The sequence below is a fragment of the Hyalella azteca genome, unplaced genomic scaffold, assembly GCF_000764305.2.
Source record: "Hyalella azteca isolate HAZT.00-mixed unplaced genomic scaffold, Hazt_2.0.2 contig13505, whole genome shotgun sequence".
Lineage (NCBI taxonomy): Eukaryota > Metazoa > Arthropoda > Malacostraca > Amphipoda > Hyalellidae > Hyalella > Hyalella azteca.
The window spans coordinates 626,979-650,061 of NW_025943425.1; the positions used below are offsets into that span (position 1 = coordinate 626,979).

The 23,083-nt window shown below is 38.8% G+C and overlaps 1 protein-coding gene across 1 annotated transcript; it reads left to right on the forward strand.

Annotated features, from left to right (window-relative positions):
- Positions 1–6,124: 6,124 nt before the first annotated feature.
- Positions 6,125–14,845, forward strand: LOC108680937 (phenoloxidase-activating factor 3). The gene is made up of 8 exons (XM_018169870.2): positions 6,125–7,075; positions 10,089–10,234; positions 11,135–11,324; positions 11,731–11,851; positions 12,367–12,554; positions 12,786–12,988; positions 13,430–13,528; positions 14,343–14,845. Exons 1-8 carry the CDS (start codon positions 6,952–6,954, stop codon positions 14,451–14,453), a joined length of 1,182 nt encoding a protein of 393 aa, XP_018025359.1. The 5' UTR covers positions 6,125–6,951; the 3' UTR covers positions 14,454–14,845.
- The last annotated feature ends 8,238 nt before the right edge of the window (positions 14,846–23,083 follow it).

Genomic DNA, 23,083 nt, shown 5'->3' on the forward strand with positions numbered 1-23,083 from the left:
CAATACAGTTGCTGAAATGCCCTCAATGGAAGAGGCAACAGCCACCCTTACAACCTTAATCAGAAGTGAAATCCAGAAATTCATCTCACTTTGCAAGTTTCTGAAAGAAATTGTCCTAACAGATTTATCAAAAGAAAACAAAAAAGGGAAAGAACTGCTAACCATCAGTGCGACCAGGAAACACTTTGGCAATGAGGTTGCAGAAGCTCTGCTGGGGGAACTTCATGCTGAGTCCATCATTGTGGCGGAACCAACTACAATTGAGGCAACCCCATCATCTGTTTGTTTACCTACCAGTTCTGGCCCCTCAAACATTTGCATGGAAGGGGGCAAGAAAAACAATTGCAACCCAAAATTGAACCATCAAATAAGTGAACCCAGCAACTCAGAACAACTGCAACCTCTTCCAAAGAGACAAAATAAGACTACAAGAACCTCAAAAAAGAAGAAAATTTAAATGTCCTACTCAAATCTAAATTTGATTCAGTGACCCAGTGTACTAGAGTCCCAACTAGAAATTTTTCAATTAAACTGCAATGGTCTCAGGGGCAAGGTTTCTGAACTAAAAATCCACATATACACCAGAAAACCAGACATAGTATGTCTGTGTGAAACCTGGTTAAAGAAAAATGAGCCAAAATTCCTTGGATACCAAACATCATGGCTGCATAGACCTGGAGAGAAGGGAAGACTGGGTATTCTAATAAGAGAGGACGTCAGATTTCAACATAAGCAGGTGGTTCCATTCCCATCTGGTTTCTTAGAATGTCAATTAATTGAAATATTTAATAAAGCAGATAGTATATACATTCTGAACATATATAATTCATGCAAAAATATATCACTTGAGGAACTGCAGCATTATACTAACCAGCTTGGGAAAAGTTACATTCTCATTGGTGACTTCAATGGACATTCACCTTTGTGGGACTCCTGCAACAGGATCAATCCAACTGGTAGGAACATTGAAAGATTAATAGAAATCAATAACCTCATATTGCTAAATGACAAAGACTTCCCAACATATATCGACAACCGCTCTGGAACAGCTTCCTGTCTTGATCTGTGTATAGCAACTCATAGTTTAGGTGTCCTTGGAGAGACGTGAAGAGGAACTGACATAGGAAGTGACCACTTCCCCATGGAGAAAACTTTTGGCTTTGGATGTGCCAAGCAAAGCATCAATTCTGACAAAACTGGGTTATGAAACAAGCCAACTGGGCCAAATGGACCACATTGTTTGGCCCAGTTGGCCCCATGGACCACCCAAGACAGAGAACCCCTATCAGACATGCTTGCCCCACTAGATGTTGATACTCTAAACCAATGCATCACCAACAAGATCATTAACATAGCTAAAGACTGCATTCCAAGGACGTCTGGCTCTAGACGGTGTCACTGAACCACACCATGGTGGGACCAAGAGTGTAGAACTGCTGTTGCAAACAGAAAAAGAGCAAAAAACAAACTTTGCAGTCATCCTACTCTTGCAAACCTGATTTCCTACAAAAGATGCATTGCGTTTGCCAAACATATGGCTCTGAAAAAGAAGAGAGTTGGACCAAATTCACAGAGTCTCTAGGAAGTACTACTCCTACATCAAGGGTGTGGCAAGCAATTAAGAGCATTAGTGGGAAGCAAGGCTCAACAAACTTTCCTATTGGCATTTGGCAACCAACACACAACAAGTGAGGAAATAGCTGCACTTTTTCTGGAACAATTCACTCATGGCTGTGTTTCTGCAGAGGATTGGGCAGCAGATGAGGAAGTGATCAACAGCGTTGAGAGTGTATATATAGTATCATGTGCTGGCACACCACAATGCCCTGACATCAGTTTCCATGAGCTCCAGAGGGGTATCCAATCATCAAGGAACACTTCGCCAGGAGATGATCTTATTGCAAATACTTTTTTAATGAGGAGCTCAGACTACATCAAAATAGAACTTCTCAACCTATTTTACACTAGCTTTGTTTGTGGAGTTGTGCCAGCTGCATGGAAAAGGGGAGTCATATGCCCAATACTAAAGCCAGGTAAGAATCTAGCTCAGACCAAATCCTATAGACCCATTGCTTTGCTGTCCTGCATAGGAAAACTCATGGAGAAAATAATTAAAAAAAGAATTGATCATCATATTGAATCAAGAAACACGTTTCCAGCCACTCAAACAGGCTACCGTCGTGGTAGAAGTACAACTGACCTCCTGGCTGTTCAAACACACATTATCAGACAGGCAACAACAGGTGGAAAATATAGTTTGGTTGTCTACCTGGATATACAAGGAGCCTTTGACTGTGTATGGCACCATGGTCTGCTCTACAAGATGATAATTGGAGTTGGAACCACAACTAATTAGATGGATATATCACTACTTGAAAAACAGAAGTACTTCTGTGCAGATTGGTAACTGCCTTTCTGAGAGGCAAACACTAAGTAGGGGGCTCCCACAAGGTGCAGTTCTTTCCCCAACACTTTTCAACATAATGATGACTTATTGATGAGTGATCTTCCTAAATCCCCACGAGTGAGAGTCCTCTCATATGCTGACGACATCACATTAGCTGTGGTCTCAGACACTGGGATCTGCTCAGCAGATTATGCAATGCTATTTATATTCACTAGATATCTGGCTTAAGAAATGGCAGTTTACTATCAACCAATTAAAAAGTTCTCTTCAACTTTTCACAAGAAAATGTAATGTGCCACCTGTAAATATCCTCATATCTAACCATGCCATTGCGCATGTGCCTGTGCAGAGGGTTCTGGGCATCCTCTTTGATGCCCCTAAGCTCACTTTTCAGGCACACATTGCACATCTGAAAAATGATTGTGTGTGCAGACTAGCGCCTCTACGAGCCCTCTCGGGTAGCAGCTGGGGTGCATCAAGACTTACTCCGGCAGGTATACATAAGTTTCATTCGCAGCAAGCTTGAGTATGGCTGCATATTGTTCAGACTTGATGATATTGCATCAAAACACTCAAAGAAGCTCAAAGTAATTCAGTCCAGTGCACTAAGAATTGTACTTGGAGCTTGCAACACCTCTCCTATATCATCTTTGGAGATTGAAGCCCATATACCTCCACTGGAGGTCAGATTTGATTACCTGTTCATGAAGTGGTATCTAAAAATATTGTGCTGTCCTGAGAGCATGGCAGGAAATGAAATACCGTCAACCGGGGCTACTCGGGACTGGCGGGGTAACTCGGGACAGTCCTCCGACACGGCATAAAACTTTTAGTAGCAAAACTAATTGGAATATTGCAAAACTAAATATAGTGGCGTAAATGTCAACATTTTTCCTATCTATGTAGGATAAAGGAAGTAAAAAAATACTACATTTACTAGCTTTGAAAAATTACTGAAAAAAATGGTGAAAAATGCTATTTTGAAAAGTTACTTCTGCTATGGTCTGGAGAAAAAAAAAATTTGCCATATTAAAAAATTTTACTTAGATAAAAGTTGCACCCAGGTGTCGGCTTGAAAACGTAAATGACGGAATTTGCCTATCTCATTAAAAAAATGGCAGCCATTTCTGCATGGCAGGGCTACGCGGGACACCACCCCGGGGCTATTCGGGACACCCCCAAAAACACATTCACAGCATGACCTTGGTTAGTAAAGGCTCCAGTAAATAAGAATTCTCATTTCGTAGCCAGAATTGTGCACCGGGCAACATAGAATGAAAAATACATTACCTAAATTATGATCTATTTCTCCAAAAATATAATGCTTGTTTCTAAATGATCCCTTTATTTTTCAGGTTTTTTATGATCTTTTTCTCTTATAGAAAATTCACTTGAGCCTATTAAAATGGTGAGACATTATAAGCCCACAGGGAAACTTGTACAAAGGATATCGTGTACAACTGCTGATATCAAGCTGGCAGTAGACAGTGTAATTGTCGATGGCATATCCATTAGAGATGCAGCGCAAATACATAATGTGCCTCGAAATACACTGCATAGATATGTTGGAAAACGCAGGACTGCAGGGAATGCAACTCATGACTTTCTTCATATGGGGCACGCAACATCACTTCTTGTGCATGAAGAAAGAATCATCGCCCAAAACCTAGTTGTTTTGGCTGATTGGGGGTGCCCTCTGACCCATCCTGAGATACGAATGATTGTAAGGGACTTCTTGAATAAGAGTGGCAGGAAGGTCACCACCTTCAAAAACAATCTGCCTGGCATTGACTGGGTTAATAATTTTATTGCCCAATACAAGCACTTGCTCTCTACAAGAATGTGTCAGAATATCACCAAAAAAAAGGGCAGAGATCTCAACTGAAGTCATCAACAAGTTTTTTGACACCATTGCCCATGTGCTGCAAGGCGTGCCTGACACGAATATCATAAACTACCATGAGACAAATTTCACCAACGACCCTGGGAAGTCCCAGATGATCTTCAGGCAACGGATTAAATACCCTGAGAGGGTGATGAATTTCAGCAAGACCAGCTATTCAGTGATGTTTGCAGGTACCGCTTCAGGGGAGCTTCTTCCACCTTATGTAGTTTATAAAGGTATGAGATTGAAAGAGGCATTGTTACCATGTGTCTCTAGCGGGTGAGACAAACTAGTTGTCTGCTTATGAATTTAGAGGTAACTATCTAAGTGAATGGATAATGAAACAATTTCTCTATAAAATTAATTAAGGGATCTTGTACAAAACTAACCAAAACACGCGACTCAAGTACAAAACAAACTCTAAGGGTATTAATGACTAATAAAAGTAATGTGTGGATTGCGAATGTGTAGTGGATTCTAAAAGTGTACTAGAAATTAGAGCATGGGCAGGTGGAGGTGGTTCGTGTGCCAGTTAACTGAAAAGCATAACTAAAATTAATTGACAGGAATTAAATTGGCAACACTCGTGACAATGCTTTGGAACATGAGAAATATTTTAAGGTAATTTAACCATTCATGGCCATCATGCCAATTAAGACAATAAACATGCTTGAAGCATTAATTAGTGGAACAGAAAACAGAATCATAGTCAATGAAGGTACAATGAACAAATCAAGATTTCAAGGTTAAAACTCTGAACTTAATGACTGTAGATAATTAACTGAACAAATAATATAACTTGACTAAAAATGTTAATGAATCATATCGGCACTTTAGAAAAGCATCACAAACATATGACAGAATAGCTGGTACAGACTAAATAAACACATAATACCAGAACATAACAAAATGTACATTCAGAAAAACATTACATTGCAATGACAACAGTTAAATTAAGAACCAAAAGCCTCTATTGAAAATTGTGAAAATGAAGCTTGAGTAAGAAAGACTTAAGCAAGACAGTGATGCTCAGACACTTAGCATCATCTTACCATTAGCCTGAAGGGACATTGTTGCCGGGTCTAAAATGTCTCGCGCCGCAGGTGAGATAAACCTGTTATCTACTTCTAACTAACTGGCAACAACCCTACTCTGAATGAAGGAAAATGAAAGACTGGTTCTAATGCAAAATGAATTTAAATATGGGACAGTAAATAAACACACAACTTAATAAAATTGCAAATGACATGGTTGTTTTAATTTGAAATGTGTAATGAAAATATGCTAGTGAATTGGATGTAAGGATTGAATTAATTTAGAATGTGTAATGAAAATGCACTGGTTAATTGAATGAAAGGAGCATGGACAGGTGGAGATAATGCTGCAAGATGAATTGTGAACATAACTAGCTGGAATTAATTATAATATAATCATAATCCAATATAATAAATTAACTTCTTCAAACTAAACCATATCAGTCAGAGATGAATACAACCAAAGTAAAATGCAAGGGAACACAAGAAATTAATATCAATGAAATTAGCAAAATAACAAGGACAACTTAACCTAATTTATCAATGAATAAATGCTATAAATTTCTATGCCACTCACCAGTGTAACTGAGTGCCCAGGCTGAGTAGAAATACTTCAAGAATGATACTTTACTTTGAGTCTGCAAATTGTACTTTAGTCATCTACACTGGAAGAATAAAAATATTGAATTTAATTTAAATTGAGTTGGATTGAGAACTAAATAAATATGATAATTAGTAAAGAAAGACATGAAGGTTGGGCTACACAGTAGCCTAATTAAACCTCCGGTAACAACATCATCATCAGTGAACTCACCTAGGCAATAGTCCTTCTAACTAGTAATAATAGCCTTCTGACTTCCCAATTGATCAGACAAATTACCACAGCTTCACATCAAGGCAATGACACTGGTAATGGAAAATAAATTGATGCTGGAACGAGATAAGAGAATACATGGCATTGTTAATTAATAATGAATACATCAAATAGGTTAAAATCAGCTAAATGGGAGAAGGCAGTAAGGGATGTGCTAAAACCTAGCTTAATTATGCCCCCTGTAACAATATCTTAGGTTATGATGAAGAATTTTGCAGGTCTACTTTGAAGTTTACAAACAACTCTTGGTGTAAAATCTTTAACATTTGTTGGAATAACACAATTCCCTGTTTGCTCCCCCGATAATACTGTGTAGCATCTGTCAGCAATACCGTAATCTCGATTTCCAACAAGACAGCTAAAGTTATTTTTTTGGCCATGTCTAGAAGAATGCTTTTGATCTAGATGGATAATTCTGATATAAAAGGATACTTTTAATCTAGAAGCATAAATCTGATCTAGAAGGCTACTTCTGATTGAAAGATACTTTTGATCTGAAAAGATACTTCTCTTCTAGAAGTTACTTCTGATCTAGAAGGCTACTGCTGATCTGACCCTACAAACAGGACTCTGAATGCTTTGATAATACTACTTGAAGCAAGCTTTAGATTAGGATTTGTTCAAAACTAAATTTTAGTGGACTTTTTGGTAGGCAAATCTGCAAAAAAAGTTCCAGTTTGAAAAAATTAGGTCTCTCAACCATTTCTATTTTCACTGCAGATGTAATAATTAATTACATGGTAACTGAATAATGGGAGTAATTATCTTAAGATGTGGTGCAATGAATGTCACATTGCACTGCACTGCTGTGCTGCTGCTGGCGATGTCGTGTGGTGCGCACGGCTCCTCTAGCACCACGAGACTTACAGGACAAGGTAAATAGCAGAGGTTTATTGCATCCATTTACATCAAGTACTTATTTTTCTGAGCATTGAAGATGTTTTTGGATTGAAAATAAAGTATGAATTACTGAGTCATTTGTTGATGTTGTTACTGGAGGTTAAATTAGGCTACTGTGTAGCCCAACCTTCATGTCTTTCTTTACTAATATTATCATATTTCTTCAGTTCTCAATCCAACTCAATTTAAATTAAATTCAATATTTTTATCTTTTTCAGTGTAGATGACCAAAGTATAATTTGCAAACTTGAATTATCACTCTTTAAGTATTTGGATTCCTACTCAGTATCTCAGCCTGGGCACTCAGTTGCATTGGTGAGTGGCATATAAATTTATATCATTTATTCATTGATAATTTAGGTTAAGTTGTCCTTGTTATTTTGCTAATTTCATTGATATCAACTTCTTGTGTTCCCTTGCATTTTACTGTGTTTGTGTTCATCTCTGACTGATATGGTTAGTTGAAGAAGTTAATTTATTATATTGGATTATGGTTATAATTACTTCCAGCAAGTCATGTTCACAATTCATCTAGCAGTGTTCCTTTATTTTTCTGTTCTCTTGTGATTCTTTTCAATTCACTCCTCGTTTGAGTACTTATTAGTTTTAAAGATAAGTTCACAATATGGAGATGAGCTGCTACTAGTTTTATGGAGTTTAATGGTTCTTGCTTTGTTTACATTCTACATCCCATCAGGTTATCAGTCATTCATGATTTGCATTTTTATTCTGTTCTTTCTGTTTGCAGTTGAATCTACTCATCTCCACCTGTCCATGCTCCTTATATGCAACTAAGTAGCTCACTTTCACTACACTTTACAAATTAAAACAACCATTTCATTTGCAATTTTATTAAGTTATGTGTTTATTTACTGTCCCATATTTTAGTTCAATTTATTAGAACCAGTCTTTCATTCTCCTTCATTCAGAGTAGGGTTGTTGGCTGTTAGTTAAATAAGCAGATAACAGGTTTATCTCACCTACGGCACGAGACATTTTAGACCCGGCAACAATGTGATGCATAAATAAATCTAATGAATTTATAGATGACATATCATATTGCAAAACAGTCATTAGAGATGATATATTTACTCTTAGTCTAATTTAGTTACATTTGTTTCAAATAAGCTTCCAATTTTACTATCAAATTTTGCTGTAATAAATGTACTTCAGCATGCTGATCCAAGAGAATCTATCTTTATGACAAATCTTTCATTAATTTTATCACTTTTATGCTGAACTTTCTTCACTCTTTTATTTCTAATTAATTCTTATTTGAAGCAGTCATTTAACTATAATGTCTATTATGTTTTTAATGAAAAAATTTGACTGGGTTGTAAGATGCAAAACCTATCATTGTTTGCCAGGCCCACATGCTGGAATGCATCTCTTGTTTCACTATTCATTACCTTGTCTTCTATACATTCATATCATGTAATATCATATCATATTGTAGTGATATTGGCACTGAAGAATAAGCCTGATTTGGCCTTTTGCCGATTCTTGTACTTATTGTGACTTGTTCACATGAGATATAAAAACAGTTCCTTTGACCTGATCTTTTGAAAACTGACAATAGTTTGATATAGCTACTAGACTTCCACCAGGTTTGAGATGGTGCTAGGCATTTCAAGTCTGAACATATATTTATCCAAAGCTTTATCTAATTTGTTCATGAACGCATTCATGCTCTTATTGTCAACAATGTAATCAGGGAGGTTGTTCCACATGTCAGTGACTTGAAGCAAGAAGAAGTGTTATTATAGTAAGTGTAATTATTATAATAGTATTATAGAAGTAATTTATAGATGTGCCCCCTGGTGTTGTTCCTGTTTAAAATTATAGTAATACATCTGAGACCTTGTATAAACCATGAGTATACTTCAATGAGGTTACCACACAGATAATGAGGTGAGGTTATGACCACATGAGGTTATCCACACACACAGATGTGTGGATAACAGAGGCTTAGAAGTTTCATGAATCTTTTATCTTTCTTGGTTACACTTTCCCTTCAAGCCTGGAATTATCCTTGTTGCCAGTCTTTGTAACACTCTCTACTAAGTTTTTGTCCTTTTAATTTTCGGTGACCACACAGCGTTTCCAAACTCTAGGTTTGTGCGCACAGGAGCAACAAACAAAAGCTTTATCGTTTCTGCATCTAGGAACTTGTAAGGGCATCTGATCTATCCAAAAATCTTATTGGATTTATTAGATTGCCCTTCAATATGCCTAGAAAATTTAAGCTCTTTGTCAACTCCCAAATCTTTTTCCACTCTGGACCTTTCAATCATTAATCTCTCTTGGCAACCAAGTCTTCTCATACTGTAAGCTTGCTGTTCATTGTTATTCACAACGTGAAGTACTTTACACTTGTCAGCATTAAAGTGCAGCTGACAAGTATCAACCCAGTTATCTAAACATTCAAGATCATCTTGCAATTGCACTTTATTTGAAGGATCCTTAACTGTATTATAAACTAATGTGTCATATGCATACATTGAGCACACGCTTGACACTACCTCTGGTAGATTGTTTATAAAAGCAAAAAACAAAACTGGCCCAAGAACGCTTCTTTGTGGCATGCCACTGCTCACTGTTTCTCAGTCTGCATAATACAGTTCCTTTAATACTGAAACATTGTTGTCTACCTACTAGGAAATTTCTGTACTAGGAAATTTCTTATTTCTTTGATTTCTTCAATATTACACTTTCTTTGTACTCAGTGTACATTGTGTAATAGTGTAAACGCCTTAACACATTTCATCATATTTCTTACTTAATCTATCTCTACACGTCTGATTTTAAAATCGAAAACTAAATCAAGATGAAATCATCATAAACTTTTTGCTGTATCTGTCTCTATTTGTCTGATCTTCAGTTGAAAAAAAATGTGATCTTACATCTTAGCAAACTTATTTTGGCATTTATTTTTATAAGTATGTTCTTGAAATAAAAAAGTACATCAATATGGACCAATGAACCCAGGTTGTGAGAGAGGCTCTGCATGCCTCCTCCTGGCACGGTGTCCTGAACTTCAGGCTGAACTGCAGGCATTGTTAAGACATCTAACTGTGAGCAGATTGGACAGATTACGGTCTCTGACTTGTGGGTTCGAAAAAAGGAGAGCAAAGGTAATGTTCTAAGGATAATTAAATTATATTGTGTGATGTACCGTTTGTTGCACAAAGGATAATTGATCAACATAAATTAATAACGTAATTAATTATTGTTGCGTTATGTGTCAGTTGTTTTAATATTTTGTCCTGTGGGATAAGGTCACTGATTGTGGCCTGAAATAATTCAATCTTTATTGTACGTGGTTGACTGCAACGCTTGTACGGAAAAAAACATGAAGTTATTTGCCAAACATCGTGTTGGTAAAGTAACATTGTAGTATGAATTAGCTTCATTTATATATCGCAAATGTTCAGGTGCAATAGACGATTAATGCTTCCAAGTATGCACTATGTATAATATTTCTTGGTGACACTTGCAGCTATTGTACCAACATACAGAGCAATCACAGATATGAGCGATTGAGCAGAACTCGTGTCTCTTAAATATCATTTTTGAGAGCATAAAATTCTTGGCAGATTTTTGTTGTGAACTTTTATGAAGGTCTGATTATTTATGCCGCATAGGTCCAATTTTTTTCTGATTCAATCTTTGGTGCAAATGCCCATAGCCATTTTTTATCTAACTACAAATCAGACTCCTGCATTTTATTATTCACTTCATGTGTATAGTATGACACAGCTGGATTATGTCATACAAAAGCTCTGTATATTATTAGCAGAAATTCAATATAATTTTTCATATTGACTCATTGCAACATTTATAAAGTAATCCTGCTAAAGTAATCATCACTAGATAATAGTATTCATTACTAAAAGTTCAACATATTGGTTCAACATCTCCCAGCTGCAAGTAAAACTCCAGATGAAGCATGCTATTGTTGGGGTATCGGCCCAAATTATAACTTATTCTTATGTATATAAATATATTTTATAGTAATATTATTATCTGTGCAGGTGTGCTGCCCTTCGACAGCTGGGACTGTTCCATTGCATTCAGTCCCCACTAGCAAGCCTACTCTCTTGGCAGCCAGCGAGGCACTGCTGCCCTCATCCTGCGGTCACGCTGTCTCCAGGGAAAAGATACATGGGGGCACCCCTGTACCCTTGGGCGCGTACCCATGGATGGCCGTGCTGGGCTTTACGCGTAAGTGAGGTATACTACACTCTGAGAAATGACCAGGGCAATGTTCAAATAGCTAAGTCATTCTGACCCATTTGAGCCTGACAAATGGCGAGTAACTGCAAGCTCAGGGAGCTGCGATGCAAGTTATATTGCTAATTTTTCATGCAAACACTTGAGTGCATCATGCAGGCAATATATATATTAATATATAGGTTAGATCAAGCTAATCATCAATGCAAACAGTGCTATAACACTGAACCCTCTCATCGGTGTTTTGCAAACAAGGAACAAGTTTGATATTATAAACATGTAAAAGTTTTATAAACTATTATTAATTAAAGCTCTTTCTTTCTAAAAGCCACGTGTTTCCAATAAAATTATGATGCTAAGATGTTCAATTTTTCTAACGAATAAACAACCGTTGCAGGTTCCGGCGACCGTCTGGCTACGTCAATTCACTGGGGCTGTGGTGGGTCACTGATCACTGAACAACACGTGCTCACTGCCGCGCAGTGCACCGTACCTACAATGACGAACTTCTTCGACCTGTGAGTGCACCGTGCATGCAATGACAAACTTGCTAGACCCTTGAGTGCACTCTGCATGTGATGACAAATTGCTAGACCTGTTGACAAACTTGCTAGACCCTTGAGTGCACCGTGCTTGCGATGACAAACTTGCTAGACCTGTGAGTGCACTGTGTCTGCAATGACAAACTTGCTAGACCCTTGAGTGCACTCTGCATGTGATGACAAACTTTGTGGAAGCAAGCAGATAAATCTAGATGTTGCTTACACACTTTGACCTCCAATTGCAATGAGAGTATTCCTTCAAGTGATATAACTGTAGGTAATTGCTGTGGCGAAGACCGCAATTTTCTCCGAAGTGGTCTTCAAAGTGCTTGCTATTCAGTGCCAAAAAAAATATATCGGTCAAAAGCCTGTTTTGGCTAGAAATATATTTAAACTTAACCAAAAAAGCCAGCTCTCATTGTAAAGTATTTTTTGAAAATCGGTGCAGCAGCACTTCCTTGGGTTTCATAAAACCAAAATTTGTCGTCCAGAACTGTCGTTCGGTTGGGAGAACACAACCTGGTGAAAAATCCAGACTGCAGTTCGTCGTTTTGCGCTCCGGAACCCTTGGACTTCGGCATCTCGTCTGTCATCCGGCATCCTTCCTTCAACACGCGCGGTGCCCTCAGTGATGACGTAGCAGTCCTCAAGCTGGACAAAACTGTTGATTTTTCTTCGCGTGAGATTTTTATTGATACTTGTTTCACTTTTTTAGGACGTTGAAATTGTAAAATTAATGCAGGGTATTGCATGCAATATATTTGCAGTACCAGACCTCATGTCATATGGACATCATGTAATGATGACTTCAATTTCAGAAACGTCTTTTCTAAATAAAACTATTTTTCTGTACTTCACATTGTATGCTCTTATTAAACCCTTGTCCTAAATCTAAATGTATTTATTACAGTTTACATCCAACCCATATGCTTGCCAAGTCCTGGCATGTCAGCCAAGACCATCATTCAGGGCAGAGACGTGTTTGTCATCGGATTTGGCGACACGGAGGCCGGCGTGAGAAGCAACCAGCTTCTGGAGGTTCTGCTACCTTATGTACCAATGCAGCAGTGCCGCATGGTAGCCAACTATAGCAGCCTTGCTGCCAACGGCCAGGTTTGTTTGGTTCAAAGTGCGTCTGATTCCTATAGAGGAATTTAAGGCCGTTTTCTTTGATAAAAATGATAATTTCAGTATGGTTCGCTCAATAAATGTTATGACCATGTGATCGTGTAGTTTATTTGTTAAAAATTATGTGACTGTTTCGTATCATATGTTGAAAATTATGTGACTGTTTCGCATCTGGATTTATTACATGCAGTTCTTGTAAATAATGAGACTGATTGACACAAAATTTGATAAGTTATTGCCATTTAAGTATAACGAGCATTGATCATTCCGTAGTCAAATCAAGTATGCTCGGAAAACATCTTTATCGGATCTTCGTTTAAACCTAACGACCTCCAGCCACGGACATTTCCACTAACTTCCTAATTTAGAACTTCAGAAAAATTTGAAATATTTGGTTGGCGGATACATTCAACGTGTTTTCCACAGGTGTGTTTGGGCGGGAAGTTCCAAATGGACTCGTGCTTCAAGGACTCAGGAGGACCTGCCATGGTCACTACCACCCCGACCAGCTCTCAGTATCTTCAGGTACAGATAACTACTAAATTAAATTCTCATAACGGTTATCAACTGTTTTAGGACATTGCGTAATATTACTTATTAACGTACAAAATAGTAATGAGTAAGTAAGTAGTAGAATGGTTCACTAGCGCTTCAGCTATCAAGCTATTTCGCACCGGAGGTCAAAAGTTAACATCGCCAGCGAGGCGGAAGGCCTCAATTATTCAGAGTCTCAAATTGTTCATCAACCACAAGGGGCAGGAGGCCTCAGATGTCCAGCCCGCTGAAGCTGGCTCGAAAGAAGCAACGTTAGCATCTCAAAGAGACGAAGTGACAAGGAGGGACAGGTGAAAAGCATCAGAAACGAAGACACTCAAACAGGAAGTCGCTTTCACGGTACGTCGGCCGCCCGCACCGCACGAGAGAGACAGAGAGGGGAAATGTAAGGTATCCTACCTACATAATAACTTAACCCCACAACTGAGACAAACGGTCAGACAACGAGAGCTCAGCGGTAGGGCGCTCAGGAACAATCCCCGACCCCTAGGAGCGCGAGATCCCATAGGACTTCGGACGAGCACAGACACGCGTCAAAAGTCCCCCCTGAGAGGAAAATAGCAAAGATAACCGTCATGTTCATATTCATTCAATACCGCATAAATAATGATTAATTAGTAGATTTGTGTTGAAATTACAATATTGTCTTGCATTTAAGGTGAATGTATTTGTCCAAAATTAACGATATTTTGTGGTCTTTTTTGCCGTCTATTGGCTATATTTTTAATTTTTCATCATACTGTGAAGCTATCACAATTCACACAATCTTTCCCCTTGTGAACAGGTGGGCATTGTGTCGTACGGCACGCAGTCCTGTGGTGTGGAGAACGTGCCTGCCATATACACCGACGTGGCTTACTACCGCAACTGGATTGTCAGTCAACTATCTGCCTGATTTTAGGCCCTTCTCTCGAATTGGACATTTCTTGGCACTTAAGAAAATTTTCTATGTTTTTCGTAATTTTCTGTGAGAATTAATGAGAAAAATAGTTGCAATAAATAGGAATCGGGAACGTTATTAGTTACCGCAAAAATTGTGCTGAGTGCAGGCTTATATAAATTTTATAACTGCCGAGCTATCTATTTTGTTAACAGAACTGAAATAAACAATTTTACATTTCAATTCCCGAAATAAGTTTAATGTGAATGAAAGAAACTGTTATACTTATAGGCTATTTTTATCATTCGTTCATCGCCTACCTACATGATTTTATTGTATTGTTAACTTCATCTGAAAGGTCAATCTAAAAATGTGTTTCTTAAAAGAATATAGTAAATCAATGCTGTCTTTGAGTTTTATTTATTCCTCGTTTTCAAATATATCAATTAATCTCGCCTTATTAACCACTGCCTCACGTTATCTCCGTGCAAACTTAAAATAAACATTGATGCATGCAGAAATTTATTATCTGCATGAACTCTCATCAATTTCCTGGTTCTATCTCTCGTTTAGTGAGCAAAATACACAAAGGGCCTATTTCTTCAATGCCGACATTTCTATTCTAAGTGAAATTATCAATGTAAATGAATTCATTATTTCCGCTCATACAGAATGTGTGAATCGTGGCCAACGTTAGATCTGTCAACGGAGGCGCAGCCGTGAAACAGAGGTGAGGGCCGAGGGGGCTTTTACTTTAGTTCATAGTCGCTGCTTTTGCAGCTGTTTTCGGACACAAATGCGTATACAATAATCTGAATATATATAATCATGAGGTTATCGCACGCACTCTATAATTTGTAGTTATGATCAGCAGATCATCAGTCTAGATCAGAAAAGTGAGACAACTGAGATGGTGTTTGTAGGTACTTTCACTTTGTGATAACAGTATTAGCTATTAAATTTATTATTATTACTATTATACAGTTTTTAGTGACAAGCAGCAAGACATAGACTCAAATAGTCATGATTTTGACAAAGGCCAAATCAATCAATGAGGGTTTTTTTTACTTAGTTAGTTCAAACTTTCTGATCTATTCCAAAAAATTTTTCACTATCCTGTGGGATGTGTGGGTGTGGGACAGTGACAGACTGACAGTAATTAATACAATAGGGATGCTATAGGGTATTATTTATTTATATACATTACCTATCCATATATGTCATTTTAGACTTATATAAGTCTAAGAGGATTGAGGCCAGTACAACTGTATTGTTTACTAACTGTAATGCCATGGTAAGGAAGATGTGCCAGGTGCGCGGGAATTTATTTTGTCATTTTATGATTTTTAACAACCTGCGTGGTGCGCCGTACTATGCTGGTAAATAAATGCGCTTTGCGCCGTACTTTAGAAAGCTAAAATAGTTCTACTATTTTAGTAGACAATATACGCGAGTATATTGACTACGAGAGTCGAACTGACAATAATAAAATTTAAAATGTAAGACATGTCCGGCCGCATAGTGGCAAAGCACAGAGTTTTTTAGACTCTCCCTCAAGTTCATTTGTGAGTCCTATAAGTAGACCAGTAAAGTATCCTGGATACCATTAGTATCATACATAAGGAATTGATTTAAATCTTGGGTAAATGAGGAAATTAAAAATGAACTGATTCTAAAAAAGCTGTGGTTTGCCACTATGTGTCCGGGTTACTTCTGACTCTTCCGCTTGTCCGCCTTGTCGGATACGGAAGTTCCATAGTGGCAAAGCAGAGACTTTTTTAGCTTCTCCATGACTCCATCAAGTTCATTTGTGAGTCCTATTAGAATTAGTAGACCAGTAAAGTATCATGAATACCAGACATCATGCATAAGAAATTGGCTTAAATCTTGAGTAAATGCAAAAATTAAAAATGAACTGATTCTAAAAAATCTCTGGTTTGTCACTATGTACGGAACATACGGTAATCATAAACTGCGGCTATTATACATACAAAATGTAAACAGACGGTGTTCAGTGTTGCCATATGACTTTGGAGAAAATTTCTTCTAAAATAAAGTTCTAGATTTCTCATTCGCCAAATTTCCGTATCAAGAAAAATCATATATTATTGAAAGATAATTAAAAGCATACTGTACTGAGTAATGTAAGTATTACGTCTGTTCCTCTACAAACTGCTCGTGCGCGGCAGTGTGACGTAGAATTGATGGCCGGGATTGCGCGAACACGTGCGCAAAGAGAATCAATTTTCATTACATTGCGCCAACTGTGCACAGCAATAGCTTAAAAAAAGTGAAAATGCACGGGAAAATTCACCGAAAACATACATCATCCTGAGTGTGGCTGTAATGAGGCCAGTACAACTTGTACTGGCCTTATTAGAGTTACTAAACTCAGATAGAAAGGTTTAGGTGTGGTACGATGGGATAAGTAAACACACAATAATTAGACAAAGTGAATTTATTGGTTTAGCTCACGTGACCTGCTCGAGGTGATGATCCAGGAGGAACTGGAAGGCCAGGCCCAGGGTGCAGAAGGTGGAAGCAGCGTTGCCAATATATGGGTTTTTAAGCCCAAAGCGTCGCCGACCATTTTCAAAATGCGTCGCCAGGTAATTTTTAATGAAAAGCCATTTACGCTGAGTAATGAAAAACTATTTACAAGCCACGAACTTATTTACAAAGTTGATGAGGGATGATGACTAATTTTACCCTAAAAAGTAAAAACAGCCCAATTGTACAGCAAGTGTCAACTGAACATGTGATGATGCAGTCTGATCGCTCTAATGTGACCGCAACTACATTTTCTTTACATTTTTTGGCGGGAACTCATTGCAACCAATTTCCAGACAAGCTTTACTGCATCCTGATCCATCCAATGTACGGGAAACCTTACTTTTTTTCTAAATAGTTGGCCAAAGACTGACAAACATATTAAATGCAAGAATTACAATCTAAATGTGTCGGCAAGATTTTCTGAAGGCGTAAATTTTGCTACTGAAGCTTCGCCAAAGATCTTGCAATATTCATCCACTCTCTGCACAGTGGGGCCAGGCCAGTGGTGAAGGGTGATAACTTGATAAGATACACGTGGTTGCGTGTTGAATGTAGATATGCGTTGTTGCATGGTGAGACGTTGTGGATGTGCCATTGTTGTGGAGACATTGAAATGGCAGAAATGATGGTGCAATGCTGAGACTTGAGAACACATCCGTAATGCGTGGTGATGTGGGAAGATTCACTGAATGTATATGGAGTCTAATGAAGAAAGTCCACTGAACGCATATGGACAAAATTCACTGAATGTGTGTGGAGAAAGTTCACCGAACACACTTGGATAAAATTCACTGAATGTGTGGGTAAAAAGTTCACTGAACTCACATGGACAAAATTCACTGAATGTGTGGGGGAGAAAGTTCACTGAATGCATGTGGACAAAATTCACTGAAGTGCGGGGAGAAAGTTCACTGAACGCACATGGACAAAATCTACTGGTGTACGACTGTACGTGGAGAAGCGTCGGCATGTAGATGAAGATGGCGTTGGCATGCAGGGTGGCAAGATGGCGGTGGTGCACAGGGTGGCAAGATGCTGGCTGAGAAGCCGACAGAGATTGTTGACTGAGATGGGAGCTTGCACGAGTTTGCACGTTGCAGAGGCCAGATGTTAGCCGATGTTGGGGACAGCGAGATGTTGTCTGTTCAATGCCAGGAGTCAAAATAGGATGCTATAGTTCTAGGAGGCTGTGAAATGGCAAGGCATGGCGGGAGTGAGATGTTGCCATCGACTAAACTGAGCTGCCTCTGAACTATTCTTATGATGGTATTGTAATTATTTAATGTGATAAACTTAATATGGTAAGTATTAATATTAATATGAATATTAAAATAATATATGAACATAAAATTAGTTCTAGGTAGTGAGATATGATCTAAATAATATTAGTTTTATGAGCAAGATCCGCAACAATGCTAACAACCACACTCACACTGGCATTCTAAATTCCTTCTAAATGACCATGTACCCATGTAATTGAGGTGTGCATGCTCCAATATGAGCAGACCAGCAGCAGCGGCAGCATGCTTGTCCTGCTCCTATTATAGCCGCATAGCGGGATAAGCACGCTGCCACAGCTGTCGGCCCACTCGTGTTGGAGCAAGTGGCCGTCCCGCTCTCCCTGCCTGCTTCTCAAGTGAGTAGCGCTGGAGCGCTTTAGCTGTCCTGGTAGATCTAAATGAACAACCATTTCCTACAATTTTACCATACTAACAGCATTAATGAAATGCAACAAAAAACTCTCTTGTTGGCCACTGTGGGGCAAAGTCTGCATAGTATGTACATTTTTTATGCTGAGAGGTGACTCATTTGTTATTACTTGTTTATGGTAGAAAATAAGATTTGAAAATATTGAGACTCCAGAATCTTTGTCATTCTCTAAAACATAAATGACACCACATAAGTTACTACTCAGTACTCAGCAGTCAGCACTGTCTCAGATGATAATAGACTCTAGTGGCTCTGGCTGCTCCGTTAGTTCTGTAGTCTGTACAAAGGTATAAGGCGCTAGTGATGAAAATATCTTCTCTCTGAACCACTATATATATCTGAAATATCTACTCTCTGAAGCCATGGTTTTATGGATTTGCAAGCCGTGATTATATTTCTTTGGGCCATGAATTCCGTATCCCAGCCATGTAGAGCCATTTATGAGCTGCAAACTTATTTGCAAAGTCCTGTGCACACGTTACTCCATATCTCTGATTTTACTTTAGAAACAGCAACAAAAACATTTGTCTTTACTTTAGAGGCAACTGAACAGTAAACATGAGATAATGCAGTCTGACATGACCACAAGTATGCAATCTCCAATAAAACATTTTGGGTTGACTTGTTATTCAGGATATTTTGGCAGGAGCGTGGTACTAAAAGCTGTGGAAGTTGAAAATTTTGTGAAATGACATGTTTGTGAATGCAATTTCTTCAATCTAACAAAAACATAGGTATTGCATTAGAACGACGAGATTTCATACCTACTGAGATCATATGAAATTAGAGCCTCAATATTTCACAAAAAAAGTGTTTCTTCAGGGGGGACATCTGACATGTATCTGTGCTCATCAGAAGTCTTATGGGATTTCATGCTCCTAGAGGGATTGTTCCTGAGCACCCCACCACTGAGCTTGCGGTGTCTGACTGCAGATCTCTGTTGTGGGTTAAGTTATTGTATAGGTAGGATTCCTTACATTTCCCTTCTCTGTCTCTCTCGTGCGGGTGGCCGACATCCTGTGCAAGCAACCTCTTGTTCAAGTGTCTTAGTTTCTGTTGCTTTTCACCTGTCCCTCCTTGTCACTTCATCTCTTTGAGATGCTAACGCTGCTTACTTCGAGCCAGCTTCAGCAGGCTGGACAATTGAGACCTTCTGCCCCTTGTGGGTGATGAATGATTTTTTGATTTAAGAAACCTTCAATAACTGAGACCTTCCACCTCTTTGGTGATGTTAATCTTGACTTTCAGTACGAGATAGCTAAATAGCTGAAGCGCTTGTCAACATTTTGCCACTAAACTAACTAACTCACAAAAAAGTAGGACTTTTCACAACTAGGTAAAGCATAGAACGATGATCAGAAGTAACAATGATTTGACAGAGGTGTAGAGTTTGTCAAATTGACTACCACATAATACCTTAACTGCTGGTTTAATCATGCAAGAAAGTTTCAGATCAATTTTGTTAATAAAAGAGATTTAGATTGTTTAAGGGGACCGCCCTAGCTAAAAATCGAAAATTTTCACTTTTTCTTTTATTAATGCTTTCTAAAGCTGACTTTTAGACGCGTCTAACGATGTAATCGGCATGTCTGTGCGTGCGTTAGTTTTTTTTTATTGATTTTAGTACGATTGGTTGATCTAGCCCAAGTGGCTCACACGGGCCAATTGCGCTACTCAGCTGTTGTGTCATTGCCGACCAATCGAGCTGGCAATTTTCAACGCCTTGCTTCAGCGGCCAATGAGAGATATCAGGGTGGAGCTCTGATTTGTATGCATCCAATGGTGTAACAGCATGCCTGTATGTGTGTTAGTTTGTACGTAATCTGGCTTTTACTACGACGCGATCATTGGCCGCCGCACTCCAGCGATGTGTTTCTAGCCTTGCACATGCTCCGATATCGATCTGCGAGCGTCAGTTAGTCTTGAACTGTGCTGAGTGAAGGTGCTGCGAGTGTTTCTTTGTTTACAATTTAGATTCCTAACAGGTAAGATGCCTAAACGTAAAAGGTATAATATAGGTAAAGGTGGGTATGTTCGACCTCGTGGAGGTCAACGAGAGCCACCTGTTGAGCCGCCTGCGATCGTCAATCCCCTTGCACGCCGGCAAGAAATACTTGCCATTGCTCCAAGCATGCAGGATGCCGGTGTAAGTCAGGTTGAGAAGGCCGGTAAAATGGTCCTTCTTCCTATTGACTTCGTGGAGAAGATTTTGAGCTCCAAGTTGAATTGTTCCGAATGTGACTGACAGCATTTGTGATGTCACGGTGAACGCAATTCATGCGGAAGCTTCGATTTCCACCAAATGCCAGGCTTGCGATGCGAAGCAAGATTTGTATAAGGCTGAACATGCGAAGAAAATTGACGGTAGTGTGTCTCCATTCACTCTTCGCAATCTTACCCTTATATACTATTCACTAATGAATAGTGATGGCTTAGCCGGGTGCAAGCAGATCTGTGCTGCCCTGTCAACCGATGGCTTCTCAAACGAAGCCTTCTCTGGGCATTGTGCCTTTCTCTTCAGTGAAATGGAGAAGTTCTTTGCAATGAAGCAGAATGAAAGCACGTCATGGCGAGCTATTACCACTCCAGCAGCACAGATGACAATCCCAAACATCAAAGCTGCCCGATTGGAGCTGATTCCTGGTGCTGGGTGAGAAAAGCTGAAGCTCAGAATGTAACGCCGGCATCTCACTCGAGTAAGGATATGTGGCTGGGGAATTTATCTCAGCCGTTACTTGCCGAGATCCTGAAGATTTACATCGATTTGACCTCGCCTGAGCTGATGCGGCGGTGTATGAAGCGACGGACGCAGAACAGCAATGAGAGCTTGCACTCGCAGATCTGGTTGCAATGCTCCAAAGAGAAGTTTGCGAGCATGAATCGGGTTCGCATGATTGCTCAAGGGACTGCCTTGAACCACAACTTTGGGCATGTGGAAGGCAACCTCCCTAGAGCTTTGGGTGCAGGAACACGTCAACTGTTGAAGGTTCTAAGAACAGCCGAGAAAGCCGTCAACAATTTCAGACCAAAGCAGAAGGCCAAGCGCTCCTCCGCTGATCCAGATGCCTCGTATGGTGCTGGAAATTTCTAATGCTTCAATGCTGTTCATATCTTTCATACTTTTGTTCTTTATTCAGCGGTTGATGACGTGTTCAAGGGACGATTTAGTACGTGTAAATCACAGTAAATCGCTTGGCCAAGCCAATGCCCGGACACTGAGACCGTTTGATCTCTTCCACTCCAACTTTCTCTATCATAATTTCCTTCATTTCTTTCTAATATTTCTCTTCATTATTCGGTGCCAAACTGGACTACACGAGTCAGGTGGCGCCTGATGATACCCCTCGCTCGTGACGAGATAATAGGCGATGGTAAAGCCGGGGATCCAGTGATAGTGCATGGACCAAACTTTCCTTCAGTTTTCACTTTCTTTCAAAATTTTAATTTTCGTTTTTTGTCTTTTTGTAAATCTATCTCCTACTACAGTTTTCAAGCTACAGCAATGAGACATATACCCTTCGATTCGTAAAGACCAGGCCTATCGACTCTAACATCACTTTTTTGGAATTTCGGTCTGGTTCGTTTTTTATATGGGGAAGAAGGGGGGGGAGGGGTGAAAAATGTAAAAATGGGGAAAAACGTCATAAAAAAAACTAGGTGGAAAATGAAAAAAGTGATGTTAGAGTCGATAGATATGGTTTTTACGAATCGAATGATACGTGTCTCGATGTTGTAGGATGATATTTGTGGGAGGAGATAGATTTTCTGAAGTACCCCTTTTTGGCCATTTTCTATGAATTTCACGTTTTCTATCAATTTTTTCGAAAAATTCATAGGAGCAAAAAATTTTTTTTTACATTTTACGTGTGTATGTGAAGTTTCATGACAATCGGATAATAACTGTAGAAGTTTTCGTATGCTAGGGCGGTGCCCTTAAGTGAGTGACATAAGTACTTTGCTAACAACACCTACCAGATAACTTGAGTGGCACTGCACTGTAGCTAGCATGGCATTGATAAAAGCACAAATTTCATGTATGTGTGTACAGAGTACAATTGGTACAAATTTGTATCATTTGTATGATAAAATTTCTTGCTTGTGCTGTAATTTTGGTAACACTATTTTCAAACTCTTCATATTAGTACAAAAATTTATGTGCAATACTGGTAGACTAGCATAGCCTTTTTTTTAGACTGGAAAAAGGGGTCTCCAAATCCAATAGGCCAAACAAACAAAAAATGATTGCAAAGTATTTACAAAAAATGGTGACCAAAATAAAAGAATAAGTTACTGCAAGAAAGCTTACCAGATTATCAAGTTTTAAAATTTAATTACATATGCATTTTTTTCTTTTTTTATGTCATGCTTTAGTTTTATTTATG